The sequence below is a fragment of the Heliangelus exortis genome, chromosome 2, assembly GCF_036169615.1.
Source record: "Heliangelus exortis chromosome 2, bHelExo1.hap1, whole genome shotgun sequence".
Lineage (NCBI taxonomy): Eukaryota > Metazoa > Chordata > Aves > Apodiformes > Trochilidae > Heliangelus > Heliangelus exortis.
Window position 1 is genome coordinate 114,803,265 of NC_092423.1, and position 22,467 is coordinate 114,825,731.

Below are 22,467 nucleotides of genomic sequence, written 5' to 3' on the forward strand. Positions count from 1 at the left end.
TTAAAAAAAAAATATTTACTTGTTGAGTAATACTTGCCGTATTTTACAGCAGAAATTACAAGTCAAGTTTTTAAAGAGACACATTTCCATTTATTGAGATATTTCCATTTATTTGTTCTTATTTCTGGAAAAATTATTCAGTCATCAGATACCTTTCTGAATTGAATCTGTTGTCTCATACGCTTCTGGTATTTCATTTTCTAATTCTCTGATCAACTCATCTGTTGTAGGAGCTTCAAAAGTTTCTCCATGTATTTCTTCCTTCATTTGCCACTGATCATTTCTACTTTCACCTACATCTTCATGTCTCTCTCCTAATCAATAACACAGATTGTTAGCAATACATACTCTTTGGTAAGTCTGCTGCCAGCAAATATTCAGTCTTCAGCACACCCTTTGTGATTTTCAACTACTCCCCAAAAGGTTGGAGAGGGGGACAGATGACTTATCTGCACCTTCCAGCCATATAAACCCAGTCCCTGCACTGACTTGTAAACTTGGGCTTCTTTGCCCACAGCAAAAGCCACCTCTGTTTACCCATTCATGTGCTCTACACAGTCTTTTGAGGAAATATTTGTCAACTGACTGATCTGAGCTACTGCTACCAAACACCTCTTGGGTAAGATGTCACAGTTTTAGAATTTGGTGACTCAACTTTTGGAATTTACTTGAAAATGACAAATTAGCTCATTAGCTAAGTGTGCAAGCCAAAGTATCTAAAGTGCATACCAAAACCAGACTCTGAGAATTGTTTAGCCTATGACAATATTTATAAATTGTCCAGTGATTTCTAAGTGTTAATGCATTACCAGGTGGAGAATGGAGAGCTTCATGAAGAACAGACTGAATTCCATCTTCCAAGTCTATGTCAGCACTCTTGAACTCTAAAAGGATTATAAATTGCAGTGAAGGTAAGAGCAAAAAGGCAAAGTCTAAACATTAGCTCAAGGGTTGCAGCTTTTAGTAGCATCCAGATAGCTCTCATTCCATTCCACAGAGTTCCATAGAGTTTGATTTGGTTTTGCTTACTCGCCAATAGGGAAAGTACTGCATCAGTCACACCAGATTCACTCTGAAAGTGAAGTGCAGGAATTTATCTACACTGCATTTTCTACATGGATATTTTCTCAGTGGCAGTAACAATGAGTTCAGATAATTATTCAGTCCAAGAATTCTCTTCTAAGTAGTTATTTTAGTAAACCTTTCATCCATTCCTTTCCTACAATTCAGGCAGCAGCACTAGCATGGCATATTTGACAACAGAGTGTCAGGTGTAGATGCAGGGCTTTGTTGGCTTTATAAACAGGGAAAAGAGATACTAACATTACAATATCAAGCTCTTCTCCTGGCAGTTCACAGCAGAATAAATCACAACTGATTTCAGGGACAAGTGATTCTCATATAACACACCAGCCCAGGACATGACAGGGATTTGTATGAAGTGAAGCCTTCATATAAATGTCCTGAAATTAACATTGAGAAACTCAACAACACAAAACCAAAACACAACTGCAGTTTTCAAACAAAGATTTAAAATCATATCAGCTATGGAAACAAAAAAGGAAGTTACCATTTTATATTAGTTTAGCATTTTATAACCAAAAACAAAAGTAATGCAAATTTTTTTTAAAGATCTATATTCCGTTTTATGGAATTATATGTTCCATATTTATGAATTATTGTATTAATTGTGTTAGGGTCACATAAGCATCAAGTAGGATAAATCACCTCAAGGAACTGGAAAAAATATCCATTGTCTGAATAACACTGAAGTGCAAACCACATATGTGAAATCTGATAAGTTAAAACATTCTTCTTGAATTCCTCTTGAACCTGGTAAATTTTCCTAACACTTTTAAAAATGTTTATTTTTTTTTTTAATACTAGAAGGTGCATTTATAATATTTATGATAGAAAAGTAAATAGTTGATTAATCTCTGAAAAAACGGGTGTTGGGATTTTCTTGGTTTTGGTTTTTGTTTTTTTTTTTTTGGTTGGTTTTGGGGTTTTTTTGGTTTTCGGTTGTGGTTTTGGTTTGTTTCTTGTTTGGTTTGGGTTTTAAGTCGAGAATCTGCTGTTATTTTGCATAGGTACACTGTTGCATAAATATCAAAATCACAACTGTGCATCAGCAAGAACTTATTCTGATGGGACATGGTTCTAACAATAACCATGAAAGCTGAAAAGACTGCCTTTCACATATTTAAATTATACATCTTCCATGGTCAGTGATTTATATTTAAGTTACCAACAGTGATCCCCATTAAACAAACTACAGTGATTAACCACACATATAAGTGATGAAAGATTTTTCTTTACCCAAAGACATAACACAGTGAGTTTGAATGCTGAGGAAAGAGAACTGTAATCCAAATGAAGCACTGTGTCTTTCGTTTCACCTGTGGTTTATGGTTTTACAAGCCTTACCTGATTTGACATATGACTTCTCAGCAGGCTGGGCCGTCTCCTCCGAGTCTGGTGAAGGTGGCTGTGCTGGGACAGATCTTTCTTTAAGGCCTGCATTTTTCAGTTATAAAGTTAACTTTATGCTCTTTTTGATCCGGTTCAATTATAAACTAAGAAAGTTGTTTCAATGAAATTAACATGTTAAGTTCTCCAAAAAAAGCATTTAAAGAAAAAACTAAAGCACAGTTACAGGGCTGTTCTGATACACAGTGACATATACATAGACTAAAGTGTATTTGGATTGTAAACAAACGTTTTGAAGACAAATGTACAATGAAGGGGGAAAAGGACAGAAATTTAAGCACTTGCCTTCATTTCAAAGTGACTGAACTATGCTATTCTCAACATCTACTCAGTATGCAGAAAAAAAAAAGAGGCAGGAGGTTTTTCACACTGTTTTGGGGCAAAAAGTGCTTCCTATGATCGATTCTACAGGTTTTATGAAGAACTGACTAGAACTTGATAACATAGAGCTCAGAATGTGAAGAGGTATTTTAAATTCCTAAGTTGAACCTCAAAAGACCTGATGAGGAGAACTGTAGTTTCTTCAAAATAAGGTAATGTCAATCTTCAGCTTCTTTTGACAACTAAATTACTATGGAAAACATACGACTGAAGGAAATTACCACAAAGATGCTTGCTATCTATCTATAGCACAGAGTCTGTCTATATAAAAACATAAGGAAAAGAAAGCAAACAGTAACAGCAGTGATCAATACCATGGTAAGGGATAAAGATAATTCATAGCATTGAAAGATTATGCCACACCTTAAGACACCACATCCTTAAGGTATAGGTATTAACATAATACTCTTCTCAACTATCCTTTACAAGGGATTCAAACAACATTTAAACAAGAGACTTGCAGACTACATATAAGAAAAACATATGCACCCACCCCAGGACCCCTACCCCACCATGAGGACAGTCAAATCAGTGGAAAAGGCTGTACAGAGAGCCTTGGAGATTTTGAAGATCACATTGGATTATATTCTGTGTAATGTGGTAATACCTCTAGGTGACCCTGTTTTAACTAGGATGTTGGAATAAGTATCTTCTGAAGCCACAAACAGAATTCTGCTAACATTTACATAATTTTTCCTAGGTTAATATTTAAGTAGCAGTTCCAAAGTCAATTATGATAAAACTTGACACACACGCTGCCCAAAACAAATCAGCTTTTCAAGAGCTGCATGTACAGAAAATCAACAGAAAAATAATATTTAAGAAAGCAGAAGCTACACTACAGTGAACACACCTGTACTGCTAAGAATCTTGTAACTCTAAGTGCAACAACTAAGTACTATATTTCAAGCCAGTAAAGTTTCTTTAAAAACAATTACCAGGTTTCTACTGGAGTAAAACCTACCAGAACACAAATAGGACCAGCAAACCTCAAACAAGCTTTGTGCAAACCAGAGAAACAGCAACTCTCACAGATGCAGTTCCCTTACACACACACACACACACACACACACACACACCTTTAAGTCCTCATACCCTCCAATAACCCACGTGTCCAGTGCCAGACAACCACTTGCTCTGCCCCATGAACAATAAACAGATTCAAGTATTTCAAAAGATAGGTTTTTGCAGCCAACAAGCGCCGAGGGTTTTTGGAAGACACTTTTTGCAAGATACTATTTTCTTTCATCTTTTTATTAAAATAAAGTTGTGCTCAAATTTTGCTTGTGTAGCGCATTATGTGAGCTTATGTGGTAACTTGCCATGTTAATTTGAATGACAACAATATTTCAATAAGATATACAACAGCACAACAGATCTATGGGTCAAAAAAATCTCATTTTATTGTGTGGCTCTCTGTATAGCTTAGAGTGCTGCTTAAGTAAAAGGCTCTTTGGAAAAATAAAATTATAAAAACTCTTTTAGCACCAGATAAACTTTGGATCAAAGATATATTAATCAGAAAGACAACTCATTCCAAATTTCACTCCCAGACAGCTACAACTTCTATTACATTAGGGGAGAGAATAAAAAACACTGTTATCACCATGCTACAGTTCTTGAGAAGTGTGATTTGAGTGCTCCCCTGTCAAATATATATCTTAATGCTTATCAGGACAAAGATGAACATTGCTATCAGGACTTAAACCTAGAAGAGAATGCTCATTATGCAAGTGAATTTATTAGATCTTCATTCTGTCAAGATGTGGTTTTGCTAAGCACTACAATGTTCATAACACACATATCTTTTCCATTGCTCTTCACACATATATAAATATTTAGAAAATAGCTCAGTATATAATCTCTGTTAATTATCACAGCTAGAATCTTAAGCTATTATGCTACTTTCTATAGCTTTCATTTCACCTATCGTCCTAAGTTTCCTCTAAAAAAATAAAATTAATTTTATATCTTACCCTATTGCCACATCTTACAGAAGCACTTATGTGCTGTACTGAAAGTCTGAGATAAGTGTATTGCACACTGTTATTCACAATATTTAAGCAAAAACCATGAACAGAATCAACCTTCAGGACTTAAATCTCACATCATTATCCACATGCATATACTCATGCTCAATTTCATGCCTTAGTTTGGTTTTCTTTAAAAGTATGACAATAATAAATCTTCAACTTTCATTACAAATTTTGTTCTGAATCTTAGGCAATTTTATTGTGCAATTAATATTTCAATATACTAAGCAATATTATCTGTCTCATAGAATTAGAAAATACTGCTTTCCCATGTAAACTTGGAAGCAAGTATAGATTTAATAGCATACTGAGGTATCTCTGCAGAAATGTTTTGTAACTATTTATTCTAATGAGATTGCTGGATAAATCACTCCTTGGTGCAAAAAGAATACATAAGCTGTAAGAGCAAACTAACACAAGAACTTGCTTACAAAAGTATAATGTATTTGAAAAGCATTGTTTGAAGAAAATAATAGCTGCAAAAATACCTACGTTGTTTTCTAACCACGTTCACCCATAATACAGTAGTAGTAGCAAATCACTTAAAATGATACTGGAATTTAAAAATACCCATCAATGATGAAATAGGTGGCCTGATTTTCAAAAGCATTCATTATCAGAAGCTTGGATAACTTGGAAAAATCAGAACAATTATCTGAAAAGTGACAAATGAATCAAGTTTTCAGATTTAAACATAGCTGAAAAATTAAAGAAAGGAAGGACAGAGGAAAAAAAGCAGAACATATTGTCACAGGATCAATAAACAGAAGTGTTGCAACATTTTGGGTGAGTCTCATAAACAAATTTAGGCCTAAAGTTACTCTGAGTGTTTGTGTATGAAATGGTTTTCTTGATCTACGTAAGGGAAAAAAAGTTTAGCAGGGAATAATTTACATCTATTTGCTAAGCTCCTATGACAATATATTCACTGATGATCATCTTGGCTGTTTTTGTGAAACAGAAATATTGGAGTTTCCACTGTGCGTCCAGACATTCTTCTCAATATTGCTCTTAAACTTGCATTTGATATACAATATTACCCTTTCATCCCCACACCAAGAAAATAGCATTTTAATACAAGGAAACAAAAAGAAGAAAAAAGAAAACCCACCAGATGAAATGATTTGACATTCTGCTTTCAATACATATTGTTAGCCAGGCATACCAACATATGTACATATTTGAATTTCACAGCAGAAATTTTGCTTTGTTATTACAATGCCACTATGTGCTTAACAGTTTTCAAAAAAAAACATTGTATACAGCATTTATTAGTACTTATTTTCAGATAACATTCTCTTCTTGCCATGTTTACCACATTCATAAAAGTATGCTGGATTTCTCATTCTTGAGGTCTGTTCCTCATCAGCAGAACCCGAACTCTGTTTATTTCTTTTCTTTCTTGTCTTCCTTGGATGGGTTTTTAGCTATCTTTTTTGTTTCTTTGTCTTTTCCCGCCTGCACAGTACCATCCTTTTCACTGGCTGATTTTTTTGTGGTATCCTTGGATTTTACATTTTTATCTAGGCCTTTTTCCTTTTCTCTGTCCCTTTTAGCTTTGTCAGAATCTTTCTTTAATTTACTCAGATCAACAGCTTTCTTGTCTTTTCGATCAGTAGCATCTTTTCCCCTCCTGGCTTTCTTTTTTTCTTCCTCATCTTTGCTGTCTTCCTTCTTGGATTCCTGCTTCTCTCTCAATTTCTTGAGCGATTCTTTAATAGTGTCTTTTACTTTTTTTTTTGTTTTGGTTTGGTTTGGTTTTTTTCGTTTAAAAAAGAGGAAATATTGAATAAGAGAGCAGTTCTTAGATTAGAAAACATTTGATAAACAGCTATCTAAAGCTCTGATTGAATTATTACTTAATGTTTGTTAGATGCCAATTTAAACCTGCATAATAAAATATGAAAGCTTTAAGCAATTTAAATTAATTAGTTTTGACTTTTAGCAATATTTCACACCATGCAGCCAGCCAATAATCTTAGCCTAGTGCAACTGCATTTAAATAAAGCATTAATCTAGTGAAAACCACACCTCTATTATCTTACTGTTGACTAACTTCTGCAGAATGATAAAAACATTTGTGTCAAAGCATGTTGTGGTTAATAAAACTTCTTCAACTTGGTTTGACCATATTAAGTGAAATCAAAGTCAAAATTAAATTAATTCTGATATCTTTGCTTTTCCATTACTAGTAGTACTTTTTTTTTCTTTCAGAGTTTCCTCTTGTGCCTGTTTTCTCTGTATTTCAAGTCTGATTTGTCTGTAACAGTCAGACCAGCATCCCTGAAATTACATGTTCAGTATTTACTTTCTTTTTTTTTCTCCAGTTTCAAATCAATGACTCCAGAAAATGGAATTTTTAACTCAATAGAATTTAGAATTTTTTTTCCATTAAATCTGTCATATTTGTATTAAATTCTAAAATTAACAATCCCACCACCATGATTTGAAAAGCAATCAAGATTTTATATATAAAATACAACAGGTCTATTTTTATTCAGATTTTTGAGAGAAACTGCAGTCTGCTGAGGTAAAAAGCAGGCAAGTGAGATTTCTCCTGTAACATCTACCTCTGACTACTGTGCAATATGTGTGGAGTGAACAATTAACCACACAGCTCTATCTAAAAAGAAATCAACCACATTTCTTTCCAACTGTTCTTTGACACAAAGCATTTGAAATACACCATACCATTTCTTCATTATCTCATCAAACATTGAAAAATTATCCAAAACTCAGAAATTAAATGTTAAATGACATTAATTACATTCTTGGAAACCCAAAATTTGCAACCAAGTCATACCAAGCACAGCGTGGATGCCAAAAATTTCAACTTGCATGCAAAAAGTCACATCCATATGACCATAAGAGCTTCTCTCAGCAAATGCACTTGTTGTACAAAATACTTGTTGTATTACCAACAGTGTGTGTTTTTCACATACTGCTAGAAAAAAAACCACATTAAAGTCCAAGTGTCTTTAATGCAACAAAGAGACTGTGTCATTCACATAGCACTATGTTGTTTGGACACCTAAAAAGATGCTCCAAAACTGCTGTTTTGCTGAGGTTAATTTTCTTTTTCAGTCTTTCTGTTGCACTGAATACAGTCAGACCATTATGTGCTGTTCATACAGCAATGTAAATAGGAACATACATATTGCATAAATTAGGTATAAGCTATCCTGTTTGGGAAAACATGGAAATATAATCACTGCAGTCAATCCTGCAAATAATATTAAAGGGGAATTTACCTGAATTCCTCCTTCCATAAGAAACAAAGGAAACTTTTTGAGTACTTAAGGAACAATTAAGGTGCTCAAATCCAATAACAGTAGAGTAATAATATCATGAATTAATGAAAGATAACTAAAGGAGGACTTCACACAGCAACATTTTCATAGACATCACAACTTTTTTTAAAACATGCAGAACATGAAGCTGTAATTGACTACATATGATCCAAACAAGACAACTGGAAAAAAATTTGCACAAACAAAATACAATCTCGAGTTAGGAAAGCACTCACATTGCCATAAAATTACAACTGGTAGTAAAAAAACAAGCTTACTGAAAACCAAGGAGGATAATAGTTTGCTGCACCATTAGACAACTCTTAGCTAATATTAGTAAACATTATTATAACCTGCAATCTGTACTCGCAATGCACATGCAGTTCAGCCATTATCTGCATAAAGTTCCACAAGGAAAAAACCATTAAAAATACCTTTGACTTTAGTTTTTTTCTTGGCTACCCCTCCTGGTTCCTCACCTGATTTATTGCAAAATGGAAATAGGTTATGAACATATCCCTGATGTTCAACAAACTTGTCATAACATTTTCCAATCTGCCATGCTATGTAAAACATTCTTTACATAGCACCCTGCAATGCTATGGAGAGATACCAAATGTTAACTCACTTAAGAATAAAGTATCTTGAATAGAAGATGACCACAACTACTGAGATAGAAGACTGATTAATCCAAGAAAAGTACCATATTACCAGATGCATGGTACTTGAGATGCTTCTAAACTTCTTAGAGCTAGCAGAGTTGTCTCCAGACATAATTATGACACATAATTATTATTATGCCACATAATTATGACAACATCCCCCCTCCTTTCTCTGTTAAGTATTGTGACAGTTCTTTCTCAAACCCACTGATTTTTCAACACAGTTTCCTAAATATTAAACACATTAACTCAAAAGATCTTTAAGTATAATAGATTATACACACTTACTCTCCAAAATCAGGTGCTGACCCATGGTAGCTAACAGATACTGAGGTCTTTCAGCATCTTGATTGTGCTTTATACCTATTTCCAGAAAATCCATGAGGACAAATAAAGCCTTACCCAAAATAAATGTAATATTTCACCTCATCTTTCTAATACCATAAAAAAAAGATTGGATTATCACCATCATGTTGCTGTGGAGTAAGACCAATCCCATAAACATAACTACCTTAGGCACAAAAATCATATGCATTGCTACCTAAAAAACAACTAATAATAAAAAAAGTTAATAATAAGAAAAGTTAATAAAAATTATGGTAAATAAATTTTTTATAGGCATATATAATCTTATTAGCCTTGAAGAGATATTCCCTTGTCTCAAGAGTAGGCTTCTTATTCAGACATAAATATACCTACACAGGACATCTGAACTTTGAGCTTAGATTTCCAGAAAGCAATTAAAATCTACCCAAACTGCAACAATATACCTCAACATTTATTCTTTACAAAGCAAACCAATCAACCTCTTGATATTTTACACTTAAAATATTCCATAAATTTAAAGATTATTGCCATTAAAGTCACTGCAATCAACTTGCATCTAATTTCTATCTTACATGCTTTTAAAATATCAAAGCATTAACATCATCTGGGTCAAAATTTCCTTAAAATGTGTTAGCCAGGTAAAAAAAAAATAATTTTTAATTTTTTTTTTTTTTTTACAAACTTGTGTTTGGGATATGAAAGCCTTTTTAAACTATTTGCTGACAGTTTCCCACCCTTGCTGAAGTCCAGAGTCCAAACTTGACTAAATTCATTATTCAATATTATTGCTTGTAAGTGGTGTGTGGAAGAATAAGTAAATAAGTTTCTTATATAGAAAGAAGAACTCCTTTTAGGAGGATCCAACTTTGTTATACTGCAGCTTCAATGAAAACATAAAAAGGTACTCAGGATAAGTTGCAGAAAGTCTAAGTTAAATTTTCAGTTCCTCTGCTCTTTATATTAAAATTCAGTGTTTTAAAACACATTCATAAATCATGTCCTCAAAGGATAAACAAAAAATTTTACTAAGACCTGTATAAATGAATATTATCATGCAGAGAATTTATATAATTTTAAAATAGAAGTATTCACACAATGGCAAAAGATTACAAAATACATTGATCCCTGATTTTTGATACTTTCACTTGTTAAATATTTAGATACGCAGCACTTTATTTTTCTTTTATACAAAGAACAGCAAATTATTAATGGATGACATAATGCAATAAATCACGTGCAGTTTAACGTTTTATGAATAGACAAATTTACAGGAAAATTATGTACAGTAATATATTTTAAAATCCTAATATTCAAAATCATAATCACAAGACAGAAGTCCTACTTAATCTTGATTTCCACCCTGACTGCATCCCTAAAATGGTTACAACACAGTGAAGTTGTCTCATTTGTGAACCTCAAATAGGCTGAAGCAAGATATTGGTGCAGAAAAATAAACTTTTCAAAAAAAGTGATGTGCTGGGGCATCTGATAAACTCTGGCATCTAAGTAACCTAATTGGCAAAGACTTAGGTCCTTACAGCCTTGGTGTACACAGACCAATATCCAGAATTTTACTAAACAGGTAACAGAACTTGTGAAGCCTTATTGTAAGCTCCAGTTCAAGTGCTGGCACACTTTTTTTGAGCTTGTGTTTAAGTTCCTTCTTTTCTTCCACTCAATCTTACATTATAAATGTCCAGTGCTGGCAGTCAAAAGTAAATACAGAATTTATACACACAAATGTGTCTATAATGGAATGCCAGGAATAGCTACTAATGGATTCCATAAATTTAAAAGGCGGACTTCAAAGTTAACATAGCTAGATAAGTTTCCAATATTTTCTGAAGGACTGCTTTAAATGGTCTTACTTAAAAGTAAATATTAACATCAAAGTAGTTATTATTACATAATGCTTAATGGTAGACAATTTAGTATCTTGACTGACTTTTTGAAACTTAAAATGTTACAGAGCATTCCAATTATGAAAAAAAATCCAGTAGTTTTCTGGTTTTCTCCATAAAAATTGTCAAGAACAAACTCCACAAAAAGAAGGCCCAAGTGAGAGCAGAGCTGTAGAATTTCAGCATCAAAAGAAAAACATAATACTACTTGTTTTATTCAGAAAGATAAGCACTGCTGACCAAAAAGATACAACACAAAGCACACAGTCTTTCTGAGCAGTTTCACAGATGTTGACAGACAACATATTTAACAATTTATTGAGAAAACACTGTTTATTCTTGCATATGCAAACTTTATATTATTCATGTAATAATTCTGAATAATGTAAAATAGCCCTGCTTTACAAAAGGCTTTGCCACATAAAAAAAATTCTATAAAATCAATTTCACTACAACATCTACCTGCATAAACCCTTTTGATTTGCAGCATCTTCCAACAAATGTAAGCTAATTATGGTGGCTTATCCACTTACATAAGAAAAAGGAAGAGGCTACTTCACATTTGCCAGAGAAAACACAGAGTCAAGGTTAGCACTGAGCAGCAGACAGAACTTTCTACCCTTCTGCAATTTGTGTAAAGCCTGGATAACAGAACAGTATATGCCAAGCTTTAAATATCAGCAGCTTGCATTCATACTCCTGCCTTAATTCATGAGGTCCTATCAAAAACCTCCTTCACCTCACAGAAAATTAGCAAAAGATATTAACATTGCAGCACAAAACAAAGGAAATACCAGTCTGTAAGCCAGAAACACTACTAGCCTTTTTTCTGTTCTTTTAGTTTTACTTCTCTAGAAGAACTCTCAAGGTCAGAAAAACCTTTGATTGCAATGATTATGAGCACCTGATACCCAAGCTATTTTTCTGCATTTATAATATACTACAGTAGATATACAAGGTCTTCTGCTAAAGAAACCAGCTTACTGACAGACAACTAGCACCCACGTACCTTACACTGAACTCATCACCTGTATGCAGAGCGTGCACACATCATAACCTGGAACCCTTACATATGCAAAAGAGCTTTTCAAATTCATAAAACTAACATTAAAAAAAGAAATCAAAATATTCTCAATACATTTTTAGAAATTCTTACTATCTTTTGCTTATTTAACTGACTAATTTTAGAAGAAAAATTGAAATCAGAGACATGGAGCAGAAGGCATTTCCTTTTCTCAAGTCAAAGATGCATTTGCTGCGTCTTGTGTAAGCAGATGGAGAAATGAACAAGCAAGTCTTGCCTTTATAAACCTCATCTTGAGGAATCCATCCTAAATGACCACAAGAAAATCAGTATTTAAGGTATTTCACCTGTTAAAAATTATTGAAGTATCTTCAATAGCTTACCCCAGCTCCCAAATACTGATCAATTCACATTTCCCATATAGGTGGGTTTTTTCCCCCATCACTGACCATGAAATGAAATGAAATCCTTTCTAATGTTTCAATGAAGTTTTCTTCTCTGCCTCCATCCAACTGTAACTGGATATGAATAAATGTCATAAAAGTTGGACTTCTAAGGCCAGTCAATTGAGAGTAACTCATAATGCAAATTTACCATAAAATAAAACCTATAGGTCTTAAGACTTAATCACTCATCTTGAAACAGGTTTCAAGAGTGAAAGATTGAACATGGTCTCAAAAAAAGTTCTTTTTTTGAGATGGCAAAAAAAAAAAAACAACCAAAAAACCAAACCTGGTAAAAAATATGTTGCAGTAACACAGGCATAAAAAATTCTGTTTATTTTGCAACTCTAAGTTATTCTATATATTATGAGCATTGTGATTCATGCCCTCCTCCCCCTAAAACACTTTCAGATTAAACACTGTTGAAGGTGGTCACAGAAATCTGGGGTTCAAACCTTCTCTAAGTTCTCAGACTTTTCAGATATATGGCTGTTATGGTGCTTTTTCCCCTACAATTTCTTTACATTAGTATCACAACAAAGCAAGGAAGAGCTTATGCTACAAAGGTTAATGCAGTATTTCACTTGAAGGTTGTAAACTTCTGTAGAAAATTGGAAGTTAAGATATCAAACATTTATTTACATGAGAAAATGACAAAGCAAGACATCCCACACATTTCTAAAATTACTGGCTAAACTGGAAGACTAATACTTTAGTCACAGATATTTACTTCTGGAGCTCTGTAAATTTTAATATTTTAAAGGAATAAGGAATATGTAAGGAATATGTAGACTGTAAGGAATATGAAGACCGCTAAAGAAAGCTCCATGTCCAATTTGAGATAAAAATCACTCAATTTTCATTCTTTACTCGTTACAAAACCTGGAAAGTTCCTATCACATAAACAATGTATTTTCCTCATTAAAAACATTGTTTGTTACTTATTTGCTCCTATTTTAAATTCTCAGCCCAAATCCCATAGGTAAAAAGCAACCACTTTGCCTCCTAAAATAATTATTCTACAGTAATATCAGAAGGCAAAGCTGCTGCAGATTTTCATCTATGGTTTAAAACCACTTCAAAAGTTATCTGGACTTCTTTTAAAACATTAATATGCTGACTGTATTTTATATAACTGATAGTCACCATCAATGTAATTAAAATTTAAGTTTCCATTTCAAACACTTTGTGTGGACTTAGAAGCCAGAGTGCAGCCTTCCTTACGTATTTGCATTTCATACTCAGCTTAACCTTTAACTGGCAGTTAAAATGTTTTTTGGTTGGTTGGATTTTTGTTGCTTGTTCCTTTGCTTTAAAGAAACCAACCTGCCATGCTAATATAACTCAAGACTCATCTATATCTTATTATCACCTTTATTAGCCAAGACCTGTTTGCAATCACAACAATTAGTGCAATACATTAAATACACCAGGGAAGAATGAATGCTTTTCAAAAACACCTATATTCTGAAAACTGAACGCTCTAAATTCCCCCCTTTTCTCCCTCCTACAAATTGCTAATTCCTACTATAATTGTACTTGAGTAGACTTCCACTCACTTAAAAAACATCAAGGATTTTCCATGATATCAAATCAGAACCTTCTTGGCCTGCATTTCGCCTCCCTAGCCCAAGTTAAACTAAGTTACTGTTAATTTATGTAACCATTACCTATTTCAGTGCCTTCATCTTTCTCAAGGCTCAAGCAATCTATTTATTTCACTTAAAACTTCATGAGAGTGAAGTTTACTTTAACTTTTTAGAATAAACTTCATGATACAGAATTTTACAGTAGGTGTTCTCCTCTTATCTAGTTTCATTAACAAAGCATCTACAATCAAATTTAAAAATCCATGGCAGTTTTCCTAATACTGAAAGATATTATCTCACAATGTTGATGAAATTTACTTCTAATTAAAACCTGTTTCTAAAAGTAAACAACTTTAAAAAGCCAAACAAAACAAACTGAGCTTTCTTATTTCCTACATCTCAGATACTTGGCAAGTTTCTCCTACTTGCTCAGCAATAGGAAACTTCTCAGTAATATTCCATAGATCTACTAGCATTTCTTTTTACAATGTATGGTGTTTCTTTTAATTTTCTTTGCCTTGTACTTCATACATCTCATCCTAAAACCCATTACATTTACATTTTCTTAACATACTTACATCCTAACCTTCAAATATTTGGAAGAAAATTTTGATTAATGATCCTGTGGCTCTATTTAATTTGTAAATCTTAAGCAGCAGTATTTATTCACCACCACTTTTTTTTTTAAACACTTCAACACTTTAAACACTTAAATGTTTCACTTTCTTTTCGCTTTTCTGACTTTTTATTAAATAGAATAGAATCTTAAGTTTTTTCTGAAACAGACATTTTAGATTGCATTAAAATCACTAACCCAAAGCAAGTGAAAATTCATTTAGTTCCAAAACAGCTTAAAATTTCAGCCTGCATCCACTAATGTTAACACATCACTATAAACTTAAGCACAGCAGGCAAAACAATAAATTATTTCATAGAATTTTAAGAATAACCTGATTGAGTTTACACTATTCACATATTAAAATGACAGCTCAGGTTCAGCTTTTGGTACCATTTGGTACAAACTTCAGAACACAATTACAAACTCTTCATTCTATACCAATAACTTTATGATAGCAGACAGAATTCACATACATGAAAAATATTTTTGGAACAACTGTCATAAACCAGTTCAAGTTCACAGGATTAAGTTCTTGAATTTAGCAATGAATAGCAGACATTAAATTCTAATTTCCAATTAGTCTTTAATATGTTCAGTATTACATTAGAAATACATAATCACAGCTTCCCACTTCCATAAAAGTCCCACCTTAAAAAAAACTCAAGACAAATTTAGAGCAGCCCTTGTGGTGTGACTGATAGAATAAAAAAATTACTGACAACTTAGTTTGAAAACAGACAAATCAGTGGGAATAAACCATATAACGATGACATATCTTCTGAATACAACAGATGTTACCTAACTTGGAAATAAATATTTCTGCAGAATTTTCAAGCACTTTAAAATGAAGCGCTTTCATTTGAACAGGTAAAAAATCTGAGAAAGCAGTCAATCACAAAATAAATTATTTAATAAAATTATATTTCACAAGAGAATTATCATTGTCATGTCCATATTAGGAATTAACATGTAAATACACATTTCCATAATGCAGTCATGCTAGAATACTTTCATAATCAAAGCTGTTACAAAACGCTTCGGTTAATGTTTGCCAAAAAGACAAATGTTATAGTGTTAACAGTAGAGGTTATTACACTTAGCTTTGTAAGTTTTGTGCACAAATGCACAAACAGAAGCACATACAGAAACCAACTACACAACCACAGATACATGTTTTATGCTACATATTTACACAACCGTGCAGTATTTGTCATCCTGCCACAAAAAATGGAAAAAAGTCATTGGAAGGCTTTCAACTAGTGAAACTACATTGCATGGCTGATTTTAGCTCAATCTTTAAAGTGTCCATTTGGGAGTTTCCCCTCAACGCCATAAATTCCTGTTTTATTAAGACTGATGATTTCATGGGCATTTCTGAAGGCCAATCAAATAAAGTCTCTCAGTCACTGGTTCTGTAAATCCAAAATAACACAAGTCTTTTTTCCCTGAACCCCTTCATTCTGTGACGTACCATCAACATCATCTGCAGCTTCGCTCTCTTCTTCTTCTAGTATTTCAAAAGGAGTCAATACATCATAGAGAAATGAGAGAAAGCCATAAAACCAATCAGAGCTTTCCTCTGCTAAAATATTAAGGACTTCCTCAAGGGAATCAATATTTTCATTACTGCCATCTTTGGTCAGGCCTACACAAGAATAGAGGAAAGAGAGAAAGAGGGAAGGGAAAAAAAGAGATAGCAGTTAGGTGGAAAGAGGAAACTGTAAAAGGATCTGTGAAAGACATCTCATGTCACAGACAGCAGTCTTTACAGAAATGCTAACTAGGAAATAGAAAGATGTTAAGAAAGTAAAATCTTTCCAAGTACAGGCTATATTTTGGACAATAAACATGCATGGTATTATGCCAAAATCTTAAAGTGGCAGCTTTGCTTTCCTTTCTTTCTAGTCCTAAGACCAAATCAGCTTTTTATTCAGTTTTCTTGTTGTGGCATTTACTTTTAGGAAGTTGCTTGACAGCAGTACTCCACTACTATAAAATCAACCATTTTGTCTTTTAAAAAAATTAAAAAAAAAAAATCATTTTCAAATTTGAGAGCTAGCAGTTGATCAGCCGATAGCTGAGAATAATATTTAAAAGCAAATGGCATTTAAACAAGCTTATCACAGACATACTGTTAAGGATAACATTTATTTTACCATGCAGAATGTTGATTTTGCTTTGAAATGAGCACTTGAATTACTGGGGGATGTAGAGGTGTTTTGCAGTTTGTTTGCTTGTTTGTTTTCTTAACATGCTTCTCAATCATGGTTTTTTTGTGATATGTATTCTGCATGATATATCTGATCCTCGGGAATTAATTCCAAACCTGAGGATATTCAGAACACTAGATAAAAATTGACAGGAAGCCAATATAAAGGGTATAGTATACTTATTCTTACAAAGACAATCTAAAGCAGGCTAAAGACAGTTAAATTAGAGATGGCCAGAGCAGTGAAAAAAAGAGCTCATCACTTCTTAACTCTCTGACAATATGAGTTGCTACCCTGGGCCAGGAGATCTAATGATCAACTGGTGTTTGTAGAAAACAAATAGAGAAGAAAGAAGAAAGAAAAAAGAAAAAAAAAGTCATTAGCCTAGCCTTTTTTTTTTTTTTCCCCCCCGAACTAAAATCCACTCTTTTACAGTTATTGCTAAATAACATTTCAAGTCTTCCATTCTGAGAAAAGTATGCCCAAGCAATGACAAACATCACATATTGGTATGCTTTAAAGCCATAGGGAGGAATTTCCCCCACTTTTAACCAGAACACACCTTCATTTGTGTTAGAAGGAGAAGCAGAAATGTGGGCTAAGGGTGAAGACAGAGTGTTGAGATATTAAATTAAGTGCACATGTTGTACATGCAGACAACAAAGCAGTATTAGATGCAGGTTAATGAAACATTCACAATATAGGAGTTCAAAACAGAGACATTAAACACATTTCAACACGTTTTTCTTACAGCACATTGTGAAAGTATCAATGATAATTCTGAGGAAACTTCCAAGTCCATGATGTTCCACATCCTTGTACCTGGATGTCCAGAACCTCTACTTGTGTCACCAGACATTTTCTTTAATTTTTATCTGGATAGCTCAAAAGCTTAAAAATTACAGCTTGAATCCAGGAGACAATGAAGGGAATAAAAAAATCTCCCTCTCCAACTTCTTCCATGGCTTAGTTCTATAAAAATTAAATTTTATAGACTTTAGTCATGGTAGTCAGTAATCATTCTAATTTGTTTTCAAAATCTGGACCAAGCAAGACGTAAACCAAAGTATCTCTACTGAAGAATGAGATACCTATTTAAGAACCTAAAACAAAAATTAAAAACTAAGTTATAAACACAGAATTATAAATGTTTGTATTGTTTTATTCTGTCAGAATCTGACATTAAAGAAGAAAAAAACAACAACAACAACAAAACTAACAAAAAAAAATAAACCACCATATAAAAAGACCCCCACCACTCATAAAAGGCCCCAGGCTTTGAATAGTATTTCTCTAAGCATATGGAGGATTACACAGATGCCCCTATTATTGCACTAAGTGAAGAATAAGGCTATATAATAAGAAGAATAAGACTATAGGAATAAGGGCAATTACTTCATAAAATGTAACATGGAGTAAACCACTGTATTGTCTTTGAAAAAATTAGGGCACCAAATGGAACAACAGCTGGAAGAATACATCTTATATTCTGTACCATGAAAACCACCAAACAATGAAATCCCAAGCCTTTTCTTTACAACTTTTTATAAAAACTACCAAAGATTAATATAACAGTCTTTGAATTTAAGGGTTACAAAAAAAAGGAACTGCCCAATCAGGCAGCCATGCCATGCTAGATCAGACAGGATATAACCTCCTTTACTTCAAGAGACATATAAACATTACAAACTTAAATCAAACAGTGATTGAAGAAGTCAAAATCTTTCCCTACTCAACAGAGTTATGATAACCAACAGTGTGGAGGAATTGCCTACATTCATTTAACATGACAAAGCCTTGCTTCTCCTGCAAACACCTCTTTTATGAGAATGAACATGTGCAAGTTTTTAATATTTGAAGGTGGCACAGTAGAAAGTGAAAACAATAGAGAATAGTATGAAACTTATCCTGAACAGCTGAACTGTATAAAAGCATTCTCTTAATTCCTGTTATCTCACCACAGATTTTCTGAATGTGCAATATTTGTACAAGTGCTAGCAAAAAATCTTTCTTCTACTACGGGTAAAACAGGGGGGGAAAATTGCTTTACAGAATCTTGGGTTCCTCTGGTGACTACTTCTTGTTTAGCAATACACCAGATTTTTGTTTTCCATTTTCTGCATAGCCAGCCTGCTCTGAACTAAACACACAAGAACAATATAGTAATGACTTTCTGTTGCTGCAGTTCCAAAATTGTACTAATGTTTCACTGGATTTGTTGCTTGTTAAAAAGGACTAAAGTACAAAAAATGGCTCAGCTCCAGAGATTCTATTACAACAGACACTACTATTCCCTGTACATGCATTTTTATAACACTACTAAAGCCACTGTTTCGCTGTACTGAGTTAAGGCAAATACAGAGGTATAACACTACTACTGATTAGAATAACTCCCTTCAAAGAACAGAGTGGACAAAAAGTGGGAAGAGAATTACTGATAAGACCAGCTCTCAAAGGAGCAGATTAAGAAGCCTCTCTTCTTAGTGACAGCTAAAACACAGAAAAGAAAAAGCCTTTGACTTCCTAGCATTAGACATCAAAGAGCAGTACCTTCTTTTTCAGTATTAAAATAGCAGAGAAACCACTTGCTGTTATGGTGCTCTAACACAGAGGAAAATCCCAGAGAATAATATGTCTTCAAACACAACATACTTACTAGCAGAATTCTCACAAATAAAATAGAAAAGGAGCTATGCATTCAATATTTATGCAATTCAATATTACCCTAATGCATCTGGATCTAGATTTACTATATGGTTTTCTTACTGCAATGATTTAATTCTGGAACACAAACACCTCAAGAGGGAAGCTGGTCTTCCAGTTTCTACATCAATTAAGTAGTTTTAGCCTCCACAGTGGTGTTAATTTTTTACTTCATATAAAATGTTAAATACAAATACACACAACAATTTACTGGGAACTTCTGTTAATAATATGATATGCTAGTGAATAGAAGAAATATATTTTTATATTCATCGTTTTTATCAATGCCATGTAACTTTTCAAAATTTAACATTTCCTTTGTACTGCTGAAAATACTCTTAAATGTGATTAAGTCGTATTTCTATGCAAGTATTCAAAAAAAAAAAAACCAACCCATCTTCTGACCTTTTAATGTCATATTTGAAGCATAAGGTCTAAATGTATGATAAAACAAGTTTTAAATAGAAACACTGTCAAACACTGTCATGTACTGGCAGAACTCCCAGATGTATCAAGTTGCATGAACCAGAATGTAGCAAAGCAGCAGTATGTTTCTGGCTACCCCACTGACAATCTGAACCCAACTAGTATGACCCACAAGAGACTGATACCCAGTTTCTATGCACTATATAATAGACAGAGAAAGATTAGGGTTATAACTATACATAGTGTTATCTTATTCACCATTTATAATTAAAGGCCAATTTAAAGCTCTGAAGTCATTCAGAGCACTGGAAATTCTATGGAGTGTCTCTCATGTTCACACCACAGCAAACTGGTTCAGTAATTTTTACTGCATTCTTTAACCACTAAGAGATCAAACAAATTTATCACCCTAATAGAATTGCTTATTTCTTAAATATATGTGGGGTAAAATAAACTGATGCTAAAGTGATTTTTATGGAGTATGAGTTTCCAATAGCGATCCATAACATCCTAATATATTATTGATATGCTGTTGATATAGTATTGATAACTTTGACAAGTTTGAGACATTCCCCTTGTCCTCTGGTCAGCCTATTACTAACTCTGAAGGGTTGGGTTTTTTTTTGTTCTTTTGTTAATTTGTTTCACTTGCTAGCTTTGTGTGCTCAGAATAGGTTTACATTTAAATAAATCAAATAAAGGAAAGAAAACTTTGTAACATCAGGTATGCAAGATGTATCTAGCCAGTGCTTGACTGTGAAGCTGAAGATGGTTTTGCTTTAACTGCTAGGAGAGGCGGGCAGGAGGGCAGTATCAAAAAGCAATCTAGTGACTGAAATGTCTTTCTGAAGCTATACAGTGAGCAGAAAGACATTCTCCCATGCTACAGGAAACAGAAGCCTAAACCAGAGTTTCAAAGTCAAAGAAGAAAAATCCATGTCACGTAGGATTTCTGAAGAAAATTAACAGACCAGTGCAGAACTCAGAAGAGAGGAAAGACAGTACAAAAATATACTAAACAGTCATCTAAGAAGTATGAAGGCCCTGTGGAAACTCATTTTAAAATGGACCTGGCTTAATATGTTAAAATAAACAATGTTTCAACTCTTGAAGCCTCTTAAGCCCTCCAGCTGATAAACTGATTAATAATCAAATCACCTTGCAGGAGTTAATAGAGCAGCATCAACCCCCTAACTTCAAAATCATACTGCAATTAAATTCCACTTACATTGCTATATTAGGAGAAAATGAACACAACTTGCCACAAGTTGCACACACAATGCTACAACAGGCATTAAGAAGAAAAAACAACAAAACAAAAAACCCACCAGAATTAAATCAACTTAAGTTCTCCAACTAGGAAAACCCCTAAATATAGTTTTTACACTATACAAAACCCAAATATGAATATGACAACTGAGTTACATAGATTATTCCATCTGTGCTTGTACTTGCCTAGCAATACTTTAGCATCTTCCACATCAAAATCTCCATCTCCATCAGCATCATACATCCCAAGCTTGCCTAGAAATGCAAAGAGTGACAGAAGAGAGAATTAGGGATTCAGAAGTTTGTTTACAGCAGTATTTTCAGTCGACTGTTGATGATAGATTATTTACATTTGTTAAAATGATTTAGCCATATTCTTCTTAACTATATTTTAAATTTCCTGGAAAATAATACAAATATTTTAAGCATCTTTCTGCATTCCATAGACTGCACACTGAACACAAGTTGACTTTCTTCCACACATTTATCTTGGTGTTGGCAGATTTAAAACAAATCTGTGATTAAGTTGAGCTTCGTATGAACATGATTTGCAAAGTACAAAATTGAAGTACACAAGGAGAATTCTTGAGTGAAAAGAACTAATAAAACAAGAATTAATCAAATAATCAACATTTGTTTTTTTATTATATGCTGTCTGCCATTCCAAATTCTCAGAAAAAAAGATAGGTATATAATTTTTAGTGCCAAGTTAATAGAAGGTAAGCAATTTACTCCCTGGGCAAAGGAAAAACATTCATAATTTGATAAACAACCATATAACATTCACTTTAGACAAAAAAAGTTGTCCATCATTTTATAGGTGACTCATACACGACACTTCTCCATTTTATTTTTGAAACTGTAACTCTACCAGCCCTAACTATATGCAAAAGGAGAATCCAGGTTCTGTTACAACAATTTTTTAGCACAGAATCATGGCATACAGGATTACATGTGTCTTGGGACCACCAAGTGAGTAGAGAGCTATCTAATTAGGTTTGATAAGATTCAGACATAACTTTTAATAGGATTGAAACTCTGCACACTGTTTGAAGAAGTCCATACAGTTTACCAGCTGATTATTACATTTCTCATTCTCT

At 33.4% G+C, this 22,467-nt stretch overlaps 1 protein-coding gene across 21 annotated transcripts in view; it reads right to left on the minus strand.

Moving 5' to 3' along the window:
- The window catches only part of ASPH (aspartate beta-hydroxylase), a 105,438-nt gene that overhangs the window by 66,101 nt on the left and 16,870 nt on the right, over window positions 1-22,467 (minus strand). For 7 of the 21 annotated variants that reach the window (XM_071737626.1, XM_071737617.1, XM_071737621.1 and 4 more), the window contains 6 exons: window positions 21,554-21,622; window positions 9,145-9,219; window positions 8,629-8,673; window positions 2,428-2,517; window positions 810-884; window positions 153-314 (listed from right to left, as the gene is read on the minus strand). In XM_071737626.1, the coding sequence (XP_071593727.1) occupies window positions 153-314; window positions 810-884; window positions 2,428-2,517; window positions 8,629-8,673; window positions 9,145-9,219; window positions 21,554-21,622 (516 nt within the window). The remainder of the gene's footprint in view (window positions 1-152; window positions 315-809; window positions 885-2,427; window positions 2,518-8,628; window positions 8,674-9,144; window positions 9,220-21,553; window positions 21,623-22,467) is intronic. The other 14 variants (XM_071737631.1, XM_071737625.1, XM_071737632.1 and 11 more) reach the window with 4 other exon arrangements.